This window comes from Typopeltis vanoorti, chromosome 17 (genome assembly GCF_054136105.1).
Source record: "Typopeltis vanoorti isolate ZY-2024b chromosome 17, IOZ_Tvanoo_1.0, whole genome shotgun sequence".
Taxonomy (NCBI): Eukaryota; Metazoa; Arthropoda; class Arachnida; order Uropygi; family Thelyphonidae; genus Typopeltis; species Typopeltis vanoorti.
The window spans coordinates 47,036,813-47,057,817 of record NC_143565.1 but is presented as its reverse complement, the minus strand read 5'-3'; the positions used below and the strand labels follow the sequence as shown (position 1 = coordinate 47,057,817).

Here is a 21,005-nt window from a genome sequence, read left to right as displayed (position 1 = left end):
ATAAAGTGTAACTGTGAAAACTATTGTAACTAAACATTTCTGTTAGGTTCAAAAATGTACAGATAAATCTGAATCTCTTAAAGTGTTTGTAATGATGTCATCCATAAATATATATATTTTTTTTTATCTATTGGGAAAGCAGAGGGCGAGAAACCTCTTATAATTTCACATTCCTGAAGCTTTTGCAGAAGTTACACTGCTATGGAGAAGAGTAAAGGACTCAGCAGACGACATCCACTGTCTGTCTCCTCTGCACAGTGGAATGAGATCAACAGGAATCCATTGATTTATACTATTGCTCTTTCATAAATCTTTAGCATGCCACTGGTGATCTCAAGGTGTGCACAATCCACAAACAAGTAGATTTTGCTAGCTGGTGAGAAGCTTCAGATTGGAGAAAATAGAATATTTTTTTATTTGAAATTTATTAACACTGAAAAAATAGTACAAATGAAAATATAACACAACAGATGTGACAAGTACAGCGGAACCTCGGTTGTCGAACTTAATTCGTTCCCGAAAGCTGTTCAGAAATCGAATTGTTCGAAAACTGAAACCATTTTCCCATAAGAATTAATGTAAAATGGATTAATCCATTCCCGAACCCCCGATGATTGTTTATTTAAACCTTTACAACAGTACTTCATGCATAAAATCATATACAAACATAATGAAATGCATAAAATCTTACATAAAAAGAATAAACACAATAAATAGATAAAATAAAAACGAAAATTTAACTTTACTTTAACTACACATATGGAGGAGAGTTGATGGCATAAGTGGAAGGAGGTGAGTAAGGGGAGTCCCCTTCCATAAAAACATCAGGTTACTGTCCTTCTGGTTTTTTCCTCTTTCTCTTTTCTGTCTCTTGGCACCACTCGACTCTGCTTGAGACACACTGGGCCTCTGTCTCACTAAAAACCTGTCCAATGACATTTGTTTTTGCCTGCATTTTAAAATGTTTCTTAAGTGAGACATGGCACTGTCATTGAAATGGTTTATGATGCGGTTTGCTACAGCTTTGTGAGGATGATATCTTGCCACAAAACTTTGCACCTCATCCCATTTCGCACACATTTCTTTGATCAAAAAACTAGGAACATCCTCAATCCCTTCCACTGTGTCTGAAGACATTTCCTCCACCTCTGTCTTTTGCTGCTCTTTCTGAAGGTGTTCCAGCTTTTCCGTGGTGAGCTCATTCCTGTGATCCTCCACATCAGCATTGTCAACTTCCAATGCCATGCTTTTGCCCAGAGACACAATATCATCGACAAGGGCAACATGCTCAGCCTCAATGTCTCTGTCTGCTACACAGTCTGGCCACAATTTCCTCCAGGCCGAGTTCATTGTCCTGTAAGTCACTTGTGCCCAGGTGCAAGTGACTTACAGGAATGGAGGATGTTGAAGTGATTTTTCCAGAATTAGATTTTGCAAAAGCTTTTGATAGACTGCCACACGACAAGCTGTTAAATTGAAACAGATGGGATTGGATGATAACAGACTTCTGAGTTGGATCGGTGACTGGCTGTCAGATAGATATCAGAAAGTTGTATATAGGAGTGCAGTATCCTGAAAGAGGAGGGTCACTCACTAGTGTATTAATGATATTGGGATGGGTATAACTAGTAATATGCAGATGATGCAAAATTGGGGAAAACAATGCAGAGTCAAACAGATGTTATGGCCTTACAGGAAGACTTGAATAAATTGCATGAATGGGCAGGTAAGTGGAAATGTCAGTTCAGTGTTGCAAAGTGTAAGGTTTTGAAATTTGGTAAGCAACAAGGATATGCAAAATATACATTAGGTGGATAAACTTTAAAGGAAGTAGAGGAGATGAGATATCTGGGAGTTGTGGTGGACAAGGACCTGAAATTTAGGGGCCACATCTCAAGTTGTGACATCATTGCATCAGGTAATGGCAATGATGCAGAGGACCCTGACATGCAGAAATAAAAGAGATTATGATTCCATTGTATAAGGCCTTGATAAGGTATCATATGGATTATTTTCACAAATTTGGTCACCAGGTGTTCATGGTGATGAGAATATGTTAGAAAGGGTCCAGAGAAGATTCACAAAGGTGGTCAGTGATCTTTGGAATGTGGAGTATGAAAAAAGATTGAAACAATATAAATTGCAATTCCTTGCAAAGAGGAGGAGGGAGGGGGGGGGGAGGAGGATGATTAAAACATATAAGTTAGAGGTTGTTATTAGGTTGGCATGGAAGAAATTTTTCACAGAATGGGAGAGGAGGGGATAGAATAAGAGGCTGTCTCTGGAAACTGTATAAGGAGGTGTGAGCAGAGGAGTGAGAAGGTTCTTTACATGGAGAGCAGTTGGCGAGTGGAATGCATTACCTGTATGTGTTGTGAATGTAGATACAATATATCAGTTAAAGGCACAGTTGGATGAGCTTTGTGTGCGATAGTGTGTACTTTTTACAATGAGTCTCTGACTCCATTTAGGCCAGATGTTAATAATAACAATAATAGGATTTTAATTAGTCAGAAAACTAGCTGTATATAAGACAGTAATTCAAACCAATTTTAATATGAAAGCTGGGTTAGAAATAAAACACTTGATCAATGACCGGAGATCACAGATATGAGAGTCATGAGAAAGATTAGAGGACTGAGCAGATGGCATCAGTGGCAGTATCATATTAAAAAAAACAAGGATTTTAGGAAGGATCTAGTGGATTAATAGAGTAAGAAGTGTCTTAGAAGACAAATATAAAATCTGATAATATGGAGTCGTGACATGGAAGAAAATTGTTAATAGGAAGTTAGTAATTATATAACCTTTTCATGTAGTACTTGTATAATATTCTTTCCAGTCCCTGAGGATACATATCAGGAATGATGATGATGATATGACAAGTACAAGAAATCATATTTACATTTCTATTTCTAATCATATTTCTCATTGGAGAAAAATATGTTGACCTTAATAAAAACACTGTGCCATAATTTTATAGTTAGTTATACAGACAACTTTCAATTCAGTATGGCAAGAGGCATTGTGGAGAATACTGACCCACTATGGTATAGATAAAATAATACACCCAATTAAAACTTTACAGTACTTCAGAAATGGTCATAGAAATCAGTGGTGTGCTGCATTACTTTTGCTGATGTTTTTAAACCTATACTTTGAATATATAATAAACTTTAGCCTTGGAAAACAGCAGTATTGGAATTACTGTTGGTGGCAAAAAACTCAATAACCTTAGATTTGCCAACGACATTGATTCTGAAGAATTAAAGATATTTTTAAGTCTCAACAATTATGGATTAACAAATTAGAAACAATATCTTCAGGCAAAGAACCTATGAAAATTTTAGTTAATGATGAAAAATTCGAATAAGTAGAAAGATTCACTTACCTGAGCAGTGTACAACACAAAGATAACTGGTCCAAACATGATATTAAAGTGTGCATTTTGCCCTTCAGAGGTTATAGCCACTTTGGAAGGACAATAAAATATAGCCCTGTTTCATTGACATCCTGATTAACTCTGTCTTACTATTTATGTAAGAATTGGACATTGCTAAGGGGAAATGAGAAAAAGTTGTTGGCCTTCGAGATGAAGTGTTACAGAAAACTTTTGAAGGTACCATACACTGCACACATGACAAATGACAAGGAAAATCTGCTTTATCTCCAGAGCAACACAAGAAAATATTATCATTAAAAAAAAAAAAAAAACTGGATGTGACCTAGAATTGCCAGGATAGATAATATAAAATAGACTAATTCTTTGTTCTCCACTTGATTAAGAGATCCCAGGATAGACAGAAATAACTGCAGAAAATAATATGATGAGGCCCCAAATGGTGCCTCACCATATTATTTCAGGGAAAACTTTGAAAAAGATTTCCTGCTATCTACAAATCCAAATCAGTCATTTTGGTGGAGATATGTAGATGACATTTATAATCTGGAAACACAGTGTGGCTGAGTTACATGATTTTCTTTCATCTATTAACTCCTTTCATCATAAAATTAAATTCATTTCAGAACTTGAAAATGAAGGAAAGTTACTTTTCCTAATTTTGAAAAAAGCTTCTCTCTTAGCATATACCATAAGCCCACTCATACAGGTCATTACCTACATTTCTCTTCATTGCACCATTTATTGCAAAAATTAGGTATTATACATACATTGAAAAGATCTCTGTTACAGAAGATGAAGAAACACTAAAAGAAGAATCACATTCGCTTCTCCAACTATTGGTGAGCAATGGATATTCTAAGAAAATAGTACAAAGAATGTTATTCTCTACTCCGGCTCCACAACAGATCCCTGACATTTGCTACAGAGCCTCTGTTTCCATTCCTTATATTGACAAACTTTTTATCAAAATCGCCAATATCCTGAAATCTCATGACATAAAAGTGGCTTTCGAGCCCACTGTGACTATATAAGCTTTGTTACGTTCACCTAAGGACCACAACCCTTTCAACAAACATCCTGAAATTTACAATATTCCATGTTCTTGTAGCCTTGCTTACGTAGGGCAAACATCTAAAAGTTTTGAAATTAGACAAAAAGCGCATATTGGAGACATTAATAACAACAGAGAAGACAGCTCAGGCCTAGCTTTCCACTTCTCCCACCCTCACCACAATATTGAATGGGACAAGAGCTCGATGCCTTATATAGAAAACAACTTCATTGCCTACAACAGGGTTTCTCAAACTGTGTTCTGTGGAAGGTGAATAGGTGTTCCGTGAGAAGTCTGGAATTTGTCATTTTAGTTTTCTAAGCATTTTTCATGAATAAATATTTCATAGTAGAAATATTCTGAGGAGAATAATATTCGTGAATATGTCGAAAAGCTCAGACCCAGAATGCCTAATATCATCTGTGTATTGTTAATTTTCACACATTGAAACCTTTCAACATTTGGGAAAGGGAATACCGCTATTTATGACGGGTCATAAAAATTGCCTGCAGGCGGATTATAACAATGGTGGGCATATCCTCTGTTCTCAAAACTGAAGGAAATGACATCTGTGTAGCAAATGTAAGTGACCAACCGGCATATTTTTAAACGGGGAACATTCATGAATTATCGTTAATTTTCACACATCGAAATCTTTCAACAATCGAGAAAGAGAAGTGGTCATAAACTGCCGTTTATAACCGATTATAAAAATTGCCTGCAGGCCGATTACAACAATGGGCGGCATGTTCTCAAAACTGAACGAAATAACATCTGTGTTGCAAATGTCAGTGACCAATCAGCAAGGAAGTGTAAAGAAAATTTTCCCACTGAATTTTCCCCCCAACCCACTGAAATTGAAGATCAATAGTCTGTATCCGGTTCTCAAATCTATTAATACTGAATACTTTCTTCGCAAGTGTTGCAAAGAAAGTATTCAGTGTGTAATTCGTATTACAGTGTGTAAGTGCTTGTTCTGAAACCGGAGTGCCGTGATTTTTTTAAAAGTAATAGGAATACAGATTTAAATTCTAATATGAATAAGAGACAAGGCACTTTTGTTTAATTTTGGTACTAAGAAATCTCTTATTGAAGGTGTTTGTGACGGAACAGATAGTGAGTCATTCACCTCAAGCCTAGAAAGATCTCCAGGATGTACAAAAGGAGGGTAAAACTACCGTCACACAGGAGAAAAAAAGTCTGCATTCACTCGTAAGTACTTATAATAATACTGGGGGGGGCTCTAGCACCTACAGCACCCAACCCCTAGTTTCGGACTGGTAGGCCAGTTCTCCTTGAATTCTGATGACTCGAAAGGGGGAGTACCACCCCCTGGCACATATGGTGCCCAATCCCCCTGAGTTCCGGACTGGTAGGCCAGTTCTCCTTGAATTCTGATGACTCGCCAGGGGGGGTACTGGCGCATATGGCGACCAATCCCCCTGAGTTCCAGACTGGTAGGCTGGTTCTCTTTAAATTCAGATGACTCGAATTTTGAAGACTCGAAAGTCCCCCCCCCCCTGGCGCATACGGTGCCAACCCCTGAGTTCTGGACTGGTAGGCCTGTTCTTCTTGAATTCTGATGACTCGACACTCAGGGTAGCCCTGAGTTTCAAAACATTTCAAATAACTTGACAAAAAAACGTCACACAAAAACGTTACAAAAAAAAGGCTTATCATTTTATATTATAGAGTTGAGTATAAATATATTTGGTGATCAGAATAGGATATGTCAAAGAAAATAAGCACAAATTAATTGAATGATGGTTAATTGATGCTTTAATTAATGTTTAATTAATTAATACTAAAATCAGCTAAATTACCAATTGATTATTAATTAATACATTACAAAATAAACAAGGTGTTCCTTGAAAATTTCAGTATTTGTCAAGTGTTCCGTCGTAGAAAAAGTTTGAGAAACCCTGGCCTAATGGTTATGCATTCACAACAGGCACACTTAACAGAAACCAAGGAATGATTTTGTGATATTTGGAAATCACTTATTTGATCTTTTTACATGTCAAACTTAAACTTTTCTGCCAACTGTCATGCATATCTATTGAACAATGACTGACCCTTACCAGCTTCCACACTCCATGTGTTTCTGTTTTTTTTTACTTTTGTGCAACAGTTCATACATGTTTGGTTTTAGTTATGTAACAGTTCATGTTTACTGTTTATTGTATTTTTTTTTTTATTCTTCTTAGCCCAGAAGAAGCCACTATCATATGTAGCAAAATTAGTTGATTTAACTACGCTGGTGTCCAAAAGCTAAGGATGAACTACATTTTTACCTGTATATGAAAAAATTTCATGACTACAGCCAAATGTGGACATCAATTTATTTCCTGTGTACTAATAAATTATATTACAAAAAATGATAAATTTCATGCAAATTAAATTGCAGTATGTTTTTGACAAAAGTTACAAATTTCCTAAGGATGTAGTTAAGGAATTAATATACAGTACTTACAGAAAACTATGCAAAGAAACATTTCAGTATGGAATATGTCTACCCTGAATTGCGATGCTGCTCTCACAACGTTGTATCATGCTTAGCACCAAGTGATTCAGGAGTTCTTATGGCAAACTGGCGTGCTCCTCCTTTACAGCAAGAAGGATAAGGTTTTTTTTTTTGAGAGAGAGAGAGGAATTTCGAGTAGCAATGCATCTCCCTATTGCTTCCCAAACATGTTCTGTGGGGGTTAGATCTGCTGAGTGTGCTGGCCTCTTTATTTGATTAATATCCTTGGTCTCCAGAAGGATCTCCACTGATTGTGTACAATGTGTCGTGGCATTGTCATTCATAAAATGAATTCTTCACCCACAGCCCCATGGAACAATCAAACATGCATTGAAGAACTTCATTGCAATATCATTCACCAGTCATTCCAGCACTTGTAGCTCAGTTTGTTCATTAAGCATAATGCCTCACCACACCATGATTTCCAGTACCACCATATCTATCCCTTTTAAGAACATTTTTTTGATCATAAGGAGTACCATTTCATGCCAGATCAACTATCATCTAGAATCTGTAAAGAGTATATTAGGATTTTTTAATAAATAATTTCTTTTATATATACTTGTACTTGTACATATAAGAGGAAAAAAAAGAATTGTATTACTCGAATACATTTTTTATCCAGTTTCCTTGTAGATTTCAATGTACAACAATTGTCTTGTCCAATTTTTATGGATACAACACCACTGAAAATGTGCTCTACGATGAGCTGTAGATAAAGGGATGCAGACTACCTTTGAACGTATAGGCCTATTTGTCACAGATTTCTTGCCACGATTTGTCGAGATATCCATTTTACCTGTGTCTGAATGGAGCTGACTTGCCATGGTGCATCAGATGTTTGCTGTTATAACCAAAAATCTGTCTTTATGCTCTGGTAGTGAGAGGGCAACCTCTTAATAAACATCTGGAACACATTGATGGAAGTTTTTTCACTTGGCTATGCTACCAATTATATGTTTGGTTTAATCCTTTATCCAAGTGTAAGCAAACAAAGTTTGCGCCTGAAGTATTTTCATGACTGGGGCAACTCGTAGCAAAGGTGGTATAACTTTTCATCACTTGCCTTAGTATTCCATAATGCAAAGCACATCTCCTTGTGGACATGTATAATGCTATGCATTAAGGGAAGGGTCACTACCCAGACCAGTTTCGACCTTTATTGAGGTCTCATCAGTGGGGTGGAGTGACCCTTCCCTAAATGCATAGCATTATATATGTCCACAAGGAGATGTGCTTTGCATTGTGGGATATACCACTTTTTCCATGAGTTGCCCCTGTCCTGAAATAACTTCAGGCGCAAACTTTGTTTGCTTACACTTGGATAAAGGATTAAACCAAATATATAATTGGTAATAATCTGGAACACATTCCATTGGTTTGAAATGCTGCCTAGAGCCTGGATACAACACTGTGTGAGTTTCCAAACTCTCTGGCAATATCAGTAATTCTGTGGTCTTTTTCAAGCTTTCCAATAATTCTTTCCTGCATGAAATCATCTAGATGATGTGATGTCTTGGATAAGACATCGAAGTTTGCACCTTTATTCCTTCACAAAAAGAGCTTCCCTCAAACACAATTCACTTTGTGCTTTGCCTTTTATCCTGATGGATGCTATCACGTGATCCCATGCGATTTGAAAATTTGTATGTGTACCCACTTTCTATTGAAATCATCATACAAATTGCCAGAAACTGATTCATCTAAATTTGCAGTTGTAATATTCAGAAATAGTGTTCATCCTTTGGTTTTGCACACCAGTGTATCTATATTATCATGACCTATTAAACCTAGTGGTAGTTATCATTTGTCATATTCATTTTTTGGTCGAAAAATCTGCATACTCATCACTTAAAAAAAAAAAAATATTTTCTTTCATTTAACAAAGTAAGTTACTTTGTCACAAGGATATAATGACAACGTATCTTGATTTCATCAGAAACCAAAATTATACAGCTTTAGCATCCCTGATTATTTCATTTGAAATTACTCTATGATAAGGAGGTTACTGATAAGTAGAGATTATTAGGTAATTACATTCTGTGTACAGCATCTTGAACAGACCACACCTAGTTTGTGAACATATTTGGTTTCTGGATCTCTACAATAATGAAGAAACTCTTCAGAAGCAATGAGTAACTAAAACAGTATCCAGACTGAAATGTTTAGAGATGTTCAGAAAATCACTCATTATTAGGTTTAATGGAATGAATACAGCACAGAGGAACAATAACATATAAGTTTATTAGATACCATGTTTCATCTCTGTCACAGAGACATCATCAAAGATTGTATGCTTGATGATGTTGTGTTGAACTCTGAATGGTCTTGTGACTTCATTTCAGCAAATCATTCAGATTTTAACAAGCACAACTTAGCAAACTGAATTGTTAGTAGTAGAAAATACTTGCATTTAGTCAAAATCAAATAATATTGTGTCTAAGGTGGGAAATATTAAGATAATAAAATATAAACACTTAGAAAGTATCGGTTTATAAAATTGTAAAGATGCATAACAGATTTGGAATTATATTATGTTATTTAGAAGTTTTTTTATGAATTGTAAATCAAGATTTAGTATTGTACAGTATAACTGAAATTAACTTAAATATTCTACTGAGCTAAATGTAAGAGTGGGTCCAAAGGTTTGGTACGTGTTAGTGTAAGCGCCTGAGGCTCTGTGATACTAGGAACAGGTGTGCATAATAACAATCCCGTGATTCCTGCTACAGAAAAAAGTGCTGACATCATTCGGAGATCGAGACTAACATAGCGCTGCACAAGATGTTTCAGGAGGAGATAGGGGGCACTATGTGATGCGTAATATAAGGGATTGCAGGAAGAGGAATAAGGCCTTTTCTTTTCCGGGATTTCATGGTCATACAGAGAAAATCGAGGTGACGGTTTCCAGGCAGAACGGCGGGCAAGGATGCGTGGCAGCAAGAAGTTTGAATCGGGCAGTCCATGAAATTACGGACGGAGTTCCAGCGTGGCACAGCCAAAGCTTTCATTACAAGCTGGTGCTGAATCGTCGATGTTCCCATGAAGTCCTCAGATGACGAAGGTAGTCATTGTGCGTATCGAGGATAGCCACTTAGCAGAAATATAACGCCGCACGTTATCCAAACAAGGAATCAAACCTCAGGTACTTCCACAACATTATCAGCCAGCAGACCCATTCCAAACTCTAATGAAGGTAATGTAGACGTTTTATTATTTGTGTTTTGGAAGCCTGTGTGTGAGTGAAGAATTTAGATGCAAGAAACTTGATAAAGCAGAACAATATCAACTGGTGAACTTTTAAGTAATTGTTCCATTAGGCTATAGCCTGACATTGAGATTGTTAAGAGGAGTTTGACAAAATTGCAGAAAGAAGGAATTGTGAACCTAAATTTTAATGTTAATATGACGGATTTCCCCAGAATTATTTGAAGGAATTGTTATGAGTGAATTGTGTTAACGACAATCCAATTTTAGGCAATTTACTAGATATAAGATTTTGCATGCATGGGACAACCCTGGAAGAAACTAGCTTTCCTAACTTAGTATATATGTATGATTGTAATCTTAACAAGAGTGAATTTACATAATTGTATAGTGTATTTTAAAGTTGTAGAATAAACATGTTCTTTTTCCAAACTGGATCTTGCCTGACTCTAAAAATACGAACTTGTTGTGGGAGGGTAATGTTAAGTTGAGATATTTGACCACAACTGACTGAGGGAGTTAACAGGTAGTTACATATTTGGGTTATTGGAAATATCTCCCTGAATAGTGCATTTTATTATTATAAGGCATAAACTGGCAAAGTCATTAAATAATATAAATGTGTTTATGCCCAAAAAGGAGATAGGACCAAAAATTCAGGTCTGTACTTAGAGCAATTGATTAGTATGTTTAAAAATTATGACTTAAGTGAATTTGCATATATAACGACACAACAATTGTATAATGTAAAGCAGTGGTCGGCAACCTTTTCAGAATTGCAGGCCACACTCAACTTTTATTTTTAATAATCAGACTGCAATTGTTTAATTAAGTGAAAATAGTGAGTAAAAAAAAAATACTTATTTTATCAATTTTTATTATATTAATCTTAAAAAATACAGAAATATTTAAAGTACAAGATATAAAACAAGAATGAAAATGAAACTCAGTGAAAAATTATTATCACATAAAAACAAAGTAATATAGGTTTATGCATCATAATATGTATGTCTTCCTGCTTTTTTTTGGTAAGCATCAATAAAATTTTTGGACATTTTCTTATGAAAATGTATTCTTTAATGTGTGCTAAAATCTCAGTTGTCATCGGATGAAGTTGCCTTTGTTATCCCCCACTCATGATGCCTCACAAGGTTGACTCATGCCAAGTTGCATGGCGATATCACGAAGTATAGGTATAAAATTATTTTTAATTTATTCATATTATAAAATGTATTATTTAAATAATTCAATATACAGGCCACATGCCATGTAAGTTGGTCGACCTTTTATGGGCTGCCAAAATGCACTTTTGGGCCGCATGTGGCCACCAGTTGCCTACCCCCTGATTAAAGATATAATCTAAAAATTGTATAAACACATACAAAACTCAAAACAATAAGTGAGAAAGGGGATGATGGGAAAGTTTATCTATGTATCTATCTGGGTGGGTGGGTGGGTGGGTTTTATGTCCTAATTTACGCTCACCGGTAGACCTACACTTTTTACCGTTTAGGCATTCAGAACCAAAGGGTTTTATGTAAACTGAGAAAAAAAAGGGTGTCATTGGGACAATGTGTGATTAGAATATCTAGAAAAGGCAGGCTATTATTATTTTCTTTTTCTATGCTGGTGTTTAATTGTTATGAACTGGATTCTGGAGTGATGGCTAAGGAGGTGGAGCAGGAAAGAGTCTAATGTTTCATCATCTTATCATCAATGTATCTTAGTCGAGGACATATTTTTAAAATTTTCCATAAAGAAATTGACTAGAGGAGGAGGAGAGTGGGGGAGAACCCTTTTGTAATGTATTTTTCTTCCCCGCAAAAACCAAATGACTAATTCTGTACATAGTAATCCATATGAGACCTGATCAAGGACTTATACAAAGGAATTATAACCTCGTTATTCTACATCATTTCGATAACATGATGTGATGACTTCACTACTTGTGCATTGTGATCTGTAAACTTCAGGTCCCTATCTCACCAATTCTAGATCTCTCATATATTGGAACAAAGTGTAAAGTGGGCACTTTACAGTTTGTAACATTGAACTGACAGTTCCACTCACTCACTTGCACCCTCATACAGTCTATTCAACTCCTCCTGTAAGACCACAGATTTGTTTGACTCCTCATCATTCTCCCTGGTTTCACATTATGCACACACATATCTTCATTTAAACCCTCCCTAATATCATTAACACCTCAACTGGTCATGACGTCCAGAATCGTATCCAGCAAAATCTGGATACGATTCTTAACACCTATTGAGTAACATGGAGAAGAAGTGCAATTTGGTCTCACTATTTCATCGACCACGGCCAGTAGAGAGGTTAATACACATGTTAAACAATAATGGCCCCCAAAACAGAACCCTGTGGCACCACAAGTGACTTTCCTCTTTTGGATACTGTAACCCCATATATATATATATATATATATATATATATATATATATATATATATATATATATATATATATACACACACCTTTCTTGACAGCCAGTCACCTATCTAACTCACTAATCGAGCATCTAATTCCATCTTTTGCAAAATCTAAGTATATACAATCTCCTTTGTCGAATGCATTTGTCACCTTGTTATAGTACATAAGTAAATTGCTAAATGACTTCTCTTTAATAGACCCATGCTGACTATCACAGTGAATATTGCCATTATCAACGAACTTCTGTATTCTTAGATATATCAAATTGGCCTGTAATTTATATCCCCATCACTACCTTTTTGAAGTGGAACAATTTTACTCTCTTTCCACTCCTTTGGGACTTTTGCTTTGCTTTTGCAATATTCTTGTTAAATAGATACACTGACACCACTATTAACACCCTGGAACATTCCCTCAATGCTGCGATATTCCAAAAAGTCCCATTGCCTTCTTGACATCAAGTTTAATTCCTCATATATTCTTGCTTGCTTACCAATGGTGCATCCTTACCCATTTCCTCTCCATTTCTGCTTCTCATGCTGTCAACTGAATAATTCAGCTATGTCCTCTGATATTTAATTGAAATTGCACCATTGTGTTCTTGTGAATCACATCTAGATTTTCACCTGCCAGCTTTGCAAGTGCCTTATTTGATAATCCAAGCAGAGTTGAATGACCTTGAGAGAGATAGAGCTGTCTTATTAAAACACAAACTGAAATCTTAGGATCCAGATGGAAAAGATAGAATCTCCTCAAAATGGAGATCCAAAAGCATAAGCAAAATTCAGGATTTTATTTTGTTTTTTCATCTCTGCATATTGACCTTGTATTTTTAAAGTGATAATAGGTTATGGAAATATTAGAGCAAAACATGATCCAAATGAATGGCAATTATTTATAGATGCATGAAATCTTAATTTGAAGACTATGCACTGGAACAAAGCTCTGTTCCAGTAGCATCTGTAGTCCAAATGAGGTAGGGTCCAAATGTTTCCAGCCTGACAAAATTTGTGCCAATTTTAAAATGCTGTGTGTGTGACAGATAGCACCATCTTTGGGGAGCTTAGTGTACCAGTTTCAAGTGTCTTCACCAGTTTTCTTTGAGCTTCTGTCATTCAGTTGGAGGCACTCATTTCACTGACACGTGGCATGCTAAGTGACTGTAATGTTACAAATTGAGTACTGCACTGTGATAAAAAATTTTTTCGAAGACAGGCTTTCTCCCAATGCTGTCAAACAGCAATTGAATGGTGTTTATGGGAAAGCCTTCTCCTTTGTATTCCACCATGAAGAAATGGGCTAAACAGTTTCGCTTAGGGAGAGAGCATCAAAGATGGTCGACCTGTGGAAACAATGACTGAGGAAAATATCTCTTGTTGAGGAGGAACTGGTCAATGACAGATGACTGAAGCTCAAAGAAACTCAGCAAGGTTGGGGCTTTCTATAACAACTGCCTCTAGCATCATTCATGAGAAACTTCACATGATGAAGGTCAGTACAAAGTGGGCACCCTGACTTCTCTCTTCAATTCAGAAGGAGCATCGTGTGACCTGTTCCCACAAGTTTTTAGAGCTTTGCAAAGGGAATCAGAGAGAAATGCTGGAATCCATTGTCACCAGGGATGAAACCATGGTCCTTTATTATGATCTTCTTTCCGAAAGGGAATCCATGGAGTAGCACAAACCAGGCAAAGCACTAGTTTGCAAAACCCTGAGAAAAGCCAGAGTCACTTGGTGTTCACCAAGAAGATCATGGTAACAATCTTTTGGGATTGCTGGGGAATTCTCTCAATTAACTTTAAGGAAAGGAATACCACTGTGAATGCAGAATATTATGTTCACTCCTGCACAAACTACTCGACACCATAAAGGAGAGGAGATGAAGAATTCTGAATCATGGTATAAGATGATATAAACCGGGTTTAATAGGTCAGAGATTTTTGATACAGAATGTTAGCCTACTAGTTTCGTCACCTGACTGGTGGCTTCATCTGGGCAAGATAACTATACAAAACAGCTTAAATTACAACTAATACATAACTGAAGGATAAAAAATATCAAATTGATATGAACCGTTCATATGAACATGTAACGATGGAGCATGTATGTTAGCAGTTGGTCAGTCATTGTTTAGCAGGTGCGTCCTATAATTGGCTGCAAAGCTGAACTCTGATGTGCTGAGCGATCTTATGAGTGATTTCCAGATGTCACCATGGATCATCTCTTGGTTTCTGTTTAGGCTACCTCTTGAATGGATCACTACTGCAGCTTCTTTTATTGAGTGGGATGTGTAGTCATCTTCTATATACGGCATAGTACTTTTATCCCATTCAGTATTGTGGTTTGTGTTGAAAAAATGGAAAGCTAAATCAGAATTGTCTTCTTTGTTGTTGTTAACATCTCTGATATGTTCCTTTTTTCTTATTTCTAAATTTCTAGAAGTTTGCCCTATGTAATTCTATCCACAAAACATGGGAATGTTGCAACTCCAGGGTGTTTGTAGAAATCAATCTTGTCTTTTGGTGACCATAACATATTGTGAACAGTCTTTATTCATTTGAAAGCAACTCGAATGTTGTTGTGAGGCCTTAGCATTGGCAATTTTTTTGTGAAACTGTGTCAGCAAAAGAAATGGAAACGGAAGTTCTGTAACGAGTTTCTTGGGTTGCTGTTGGGAAAAAACAACAACACTGAATCATGATGTTCACCTGCTTCACAACAATGCTCCAGTCCATACGGTTATTGTTGCAAAGGCTGCAGTGATGGACTGTAGCTTCCAGGAGAATGAACACCTACTCTACAGCCAAGAAGAGGTAGTCACCTAATGACTACTTCTTCTTGAAACTGAAGAAAAATCTTCAAGGAAGAAAATTTGCAGATGACAATGAAGTGCAGTTTTAGGCCATTTTGCAGACAAAAGAACAGACTATTTTTTCAATGAAATAGAAATGTTAATTCAAAGATGTGAAAAGTGTGTTGAAGTAAAGTGAAATTATGTTGAAAAGTGACACAGTTGTTTCTTTCTATCACCTCTAAAAGTTAGTCAGGCTGGAAACTTATGGAACCACTCCCATATCTATCCATATGAAGGATTCTTATGAGATTTAAGAGAATGTTATGGCTATGCTTCAATATATTAACTGGAGATCTAGGAGATAATGCATATCTGGTTAGATTGAGAAAATGTAGTCTTCGGAGTTTGAGAAATAGACAAGAGAAGAGGAAGTATGATAAAAATATACAAGTTAGTAAGGAGATCTTGTAGTATGGATCAGGTTATATCAGGACCTAGAACTCAGGATCTTTTCTGCAAGCTCAGATGTGATTAACGTGTGAAATCCAAGTTTTTCTCATGGCAATGTGGTAAGTGTATATGGAATGGGCTTTTATTGGATGATATTGGCTTTGTTGTATCTTTAGAAGGAGATACGATGGATATTTAGGCATTCTGTGACCTGAAAAGGGTGCCTTCCCTCAATGAATCCTTTGGACTTCCTGGAGGAGCCTAAATAATAATAATTTTACAGACTAGGGATTTTCAAACATCTACTGCATATGTTTGACTATTTTAGCAATGTAGGATAGCTTTAATAATACATAAACATTGATTATGATCTTATGTGCACACATGCACACAGAAATGGTAAGGTGAGGGGAAGGTGGAAGAATAAATTAGAATGAATCAGAAAACACAAAAATTATATTATATTTCATTGTTGATTATTTTAGAATTCTGTTAAAATTCAAGTATTTTATTTAATAAAATTACCAAAACTTATGTAGCTACAAACTTTTACTCAAAATTTCTCAGATTGTCATGAAACAAACTTTAGGTTTAACTTTGTTACTGGTTATTAATGTTCACTGCAGACATATACATCCATTGTCACTGCTAGTAACTACTGGTAGTATTCTTTTGAAATTATATTATGTACTGCCTGTAATTCAGTCTGTATCTCTGAAATGTGTTAAAATCTCTGTGCAACGAGCTTCCATATCATCTTGAAGAATGGAATGAAAGGAAATCTAGTCTGGGAAGCATGGTTGTGTGTGTGTGTGTGTGTGTGTGTGTGTGTGTGTGTGTGTGTGTGTGTGTGTGTGTGTGTGTGTGTGAGAGAGAGAGAGAGAGATGGGGGGGGGGAGAAGTTGCCTTGAAAACACAGTGCGTGCGCATGCATGCTAGGACAATCTTGATGGTGAAGCCATTTTTGCACAGGGCACTTGTGATTTTCAGCTAACATTTTCTCTTAAATGCTCTTCAGCATTTAAGAGAAGATGTAAAAGGGCAAAGTACTTTTGCCCTTTTACTGTGCTTTTATTATGCTTTCTCCCTTTTCTTAGTTCTTTTTCTTTTTCTTTTCTTTTCTTTATTCTTTATACATAAATAACTCTCTCTCTCTCTCTTACTTATCTCAAATCCTATGTATAGTTTTGCTGCTGGCAGCACATTCAATTCCACTTCTTCATTTGCTCAAATATTTCAAGCTTTCAGATCTTTCATAACCAGCACCTTAAATACTGCTCTCCTTTTCATTCTCCAGCAGATTAATGTAAACTCCATGAATTCATGCTACCAAAATGCAGCCTGTCTTTCTCAAAAGAAAGATCTTACATCATCTCTCTTTTTACTGTACTTTTGTTAATACATTGATCTCCAGAGATCAGATCCCTCTTCTTGAGCCATTAGTACAGTATTGGCCTGTCTTATTGTACACATCCTGTTCATTGCCTACCCAAAACAAGTATCCTTTTCACTCAACATACTGTTCTCATCTGTGTAGTTGTTAAAATAAATTTTGTATAAACAAATCCAAATCCATTCAATTTAGAATACTGTTTTCACATTTGGAGTGATGCATTAAAAAATCTTCCTAAAAATGCTTGATGTTATCTATCTATTATTACCTCCATCTATTCAAGAAATACATAGTTTCATCAGAATTCTTTGCCCATACAAACAAAACACTAATATGCTCTAGGTTTGACTTGCTCTTTTGTGGTTAATTAAGGAGAGAAAAAAAAAAAACTGTCGTCGTCGTTGTTGTTGTTGTTTGACCTTCAGGAATTAGTTCTTGATGCAGAGTTTTCTGATAGTCAGTCATAGAAAGCACTCATCATGATCTTGATGGTCAAGAACATTCCTGACTTCCTTAAGATGCAATGATAGCACACTTTCCTGATTGATGTTTTTTTTTTTTTTTGCAACATTTTGAGATTTTTATAGCAATTTTACTTGGTTTAAAGTTCTTTAAGCTCATTTTAAAAAAATGAAGACAATAATAAATAGTGGAATGATGAAATGCATCACATGAAAACACTATAAGCTAAAATGCTGAAACTCATTAGACTGATTAATAAAATGAATTTTAGATATTCTTGCTATTTTTTGGTATTTGTTGAGTAATCTGACTGTTATACCACTTTATTTGACAGCTTTTACTTCATACTATGAATTTCATATCCCTATGTTTTTGACAATAAAAATTTTTATTGTTTTTATAGGATTTTATGTTTTGGATCTTGCCAGTACACATGGAACTTTTTTGAACAAACAGAAGTTACATCCCCATGTTTATTATCGTATGTATGTTGGCTATATTTTGAAGCTTGGAGGAAGTAGCAGACTGTATGTTTTACAGGTTTGATTGATTTTGTTTAATATTATATATAATGTATGATATTTATATGTATGTATATTGTGTTAAACATATTTGTACAGTATGTTGAAATATGTCTTTGGATACTGAAGATATATTTCAAAATATGTTTTAGAATGTAATGCATGACTTAACCCATGGTTTTAGAATGAAAAGTCTTTTCACACATGACTGCTATGTAAGACAAAGTAATGTATATGTGCTTATGGCCATGTAGAGAAGAACTTACAAACTTCAAAAGAGGTATTAATTATTGTTAGACAGTAATCAATAGACTGTCCACTCGTGGCATTGGTAAAAAACTGTATCACCCCAAATCATCTGTAAACAATATTATCAGCTAATGAAAATGTGAAGATGCCTTAGCTAAGAACTACACAAGAGATCCGAAGCTAACATAGAGGGATTAGCGAGTGCTTGAAAGAGTAGCATGAAATCTTGCAGTTTAGTGTAGAAATGCCTAGAAATGATCAACTAGGCATTCAGACAATCTACAGGGCTTTAAATTAATAATAGAATACTAGGTAAGCTACATACATAATCTTGGTTTTTGCAGAAGGGCATGTGGTTAATATTTAGTTCATCTGCACATAACCTAAATAATAACCACAATATTCAATAGTACAGACTGCACTGATATAAAGAACACCATGAGTAGTCTATAGGGCATTGTTAGTCCATGATATGTAATGCCAAATCGCACTATGACCTTTTGATTAGACAAGTGAGTATGGAGTGAGGCTGATACTTATGGAACACAACATATCCAACTGAAATTTTGAAGTGGATTTGTAATTTGGAGCTGTTTCTTCTGGTATGAACTGAGACCTTTCGTTAATAAAGCCTGTATAATGCACTGCTTCCTATATTATGCCAGTTTTATGGAACAGATCTGTCTTCTTCAGCACAATATTATTATACAGTTGCAAAATTTTGAAGAAAATGGCACGGATGGTACATTTACTGGTGTGCCTGTTGAAGAAAGAATGGTCCAAAATACATTAGTATATACAGTTTTAAGTTTCTCTGAAATATGGTGCTTTCCCAATACAGTAAGTCCTCATCTTGCATGGATTCGTAGATACTTGGTTGCAGTGCTTCAATGTATGACTAGCAATCTATCAAGAACAACTTTGTGGACATAGTAGATAGCTAAAATATAGACCCCAAAGGCTTCATTTTGGCATAGTTGAAATATTAAAATGATATTATGGATCCACCATATTTTATAACCGAATATAGAAAGAAACTTTAAAAAGTTTCAAAAATTTACAGAGATAATATAACCTTTTGCGAGAATATAATCTTTGGTATCGGTTTGGTTTATGCTTTGGTTTGCACTACTTAAGACTGAAGCACCCAAGGATCTCTATTTTGCCTTTAAATGGGATTATATGGCAATCATAAATGGAAAATATGTGGGTTCCTGGGGAGCTGAAGTCTTTTAAGTAGTACAAACCAAAGTAGCTCTAATACCATATGTCATAGATGGCGAACCTATGACATGCGTGCCAGAGGTGGCACGTCAACGATTTACAGGTTCTTTTATACGCTTAAAAATTATTCAGCTTTTTTTTTTTTTTTTAATTGTTACATTACGTACAAGTTAAATTTTGTTTTACATGAGAGCAGCTTTGAAGATGTGCATATGATTGGTGTGGTATTAATAAAAGATCGCACGACCCAAAGACAACCTACAATTGTTGAGTTAAAATGCTAATTCTCTTCAACCGAATTCCATAACATCTGAAACTGTCATAACAACATTCACTATATATTTCTTAGTTTTAACACATTCACAACGGGGTGTTGTTTATCATTCCGATGGAACTTCTCATTACCGGCTGGCTCAACTCACACAAAGTTTTAACCCTTGGTTGAATTTTATTGCTGCTTGTTTGAGCTGGCAGACGAACTCACACACTCATTATATGGCATGTTTCAATTTGTGGTAGAATTTTATTTGAAGTTAGCCTTTGTGATCTGTCATAATGACATCGAAACTTTCAAATGCAATAAAACAAACACTTATTTCATAGAATTGAAAAATTTGACAATAGTGTTTAGTTAGAAACTGTGTTTTTGATGCAACATATGGTTTTGCTTGAGTCTATGCAGCATAGTTTCTGTGAGAGGGGGACGTGATTCATTAGTGCCGTTATTATTCCAGCTATCTGTAATTGCACTACTTGTTGAGAAATATATTACACAGACTGCAAAAGGCTCTGTACCTTATCCAGGGATACAATAAAACTACTTGTTTTTCTTGCATCTGCAGTATAATGGCTGTTGGGGAGGGTGTGTTGTTAACCGCTGGGAGCGAGTTACTATTGCCTTGACGTGAACATGTTCAAACATTAAATTATATATTTAGTTTAATCCTTTATCCAAGGGTAAGCAAACACAGTTTGCACCTGAAGTATCTTCAGGATTGGGGCAACTTTTAGCAAAGGTAGACTCACTTCACATCAGTATCCCATAATGCAAAGCACATCTCCTTGCTGACATGTATAATGCTATGCATAATGGGAAGGGTCACTACCAAGACCGTTTTCGACCTTTATTGAGGTCTCTTCAGTGTGAGCCAGACTCAAAGGTGATACCAAGGTTGAAGTAATCCAGAAGTCATATTTCCCTATATAGTTGCCAAAAGGTGTCACACTTCCAACATCTTTCTCTAATCCAGAGTTATTTAATAATAAGGTGTGAAAATATGA

General features: G+C 35.7%; 1 protein-coding gene across 1 annotated transcript in view; it reads left to right on the top strand.

Moving 5' to 3' along the window:
• LOC150097366 (kanadaptin) overlaps window positions 1-21,005 on the top strand; it is a 221,472-nt gene that overhangs the window by 4,977 nt on the left and 195,490 nt on the right. The window contains exon 2 of the mRNA XM_090407155.1: window positions 18,134-18,270. Coding sequence (XP_090263281.1) covers window positions 18,134-18,270 — 137 coding nt within the window. The remainder of the gene's footprint in view (window positions 1-18,133; window positions 18,271-21,005) is intronic.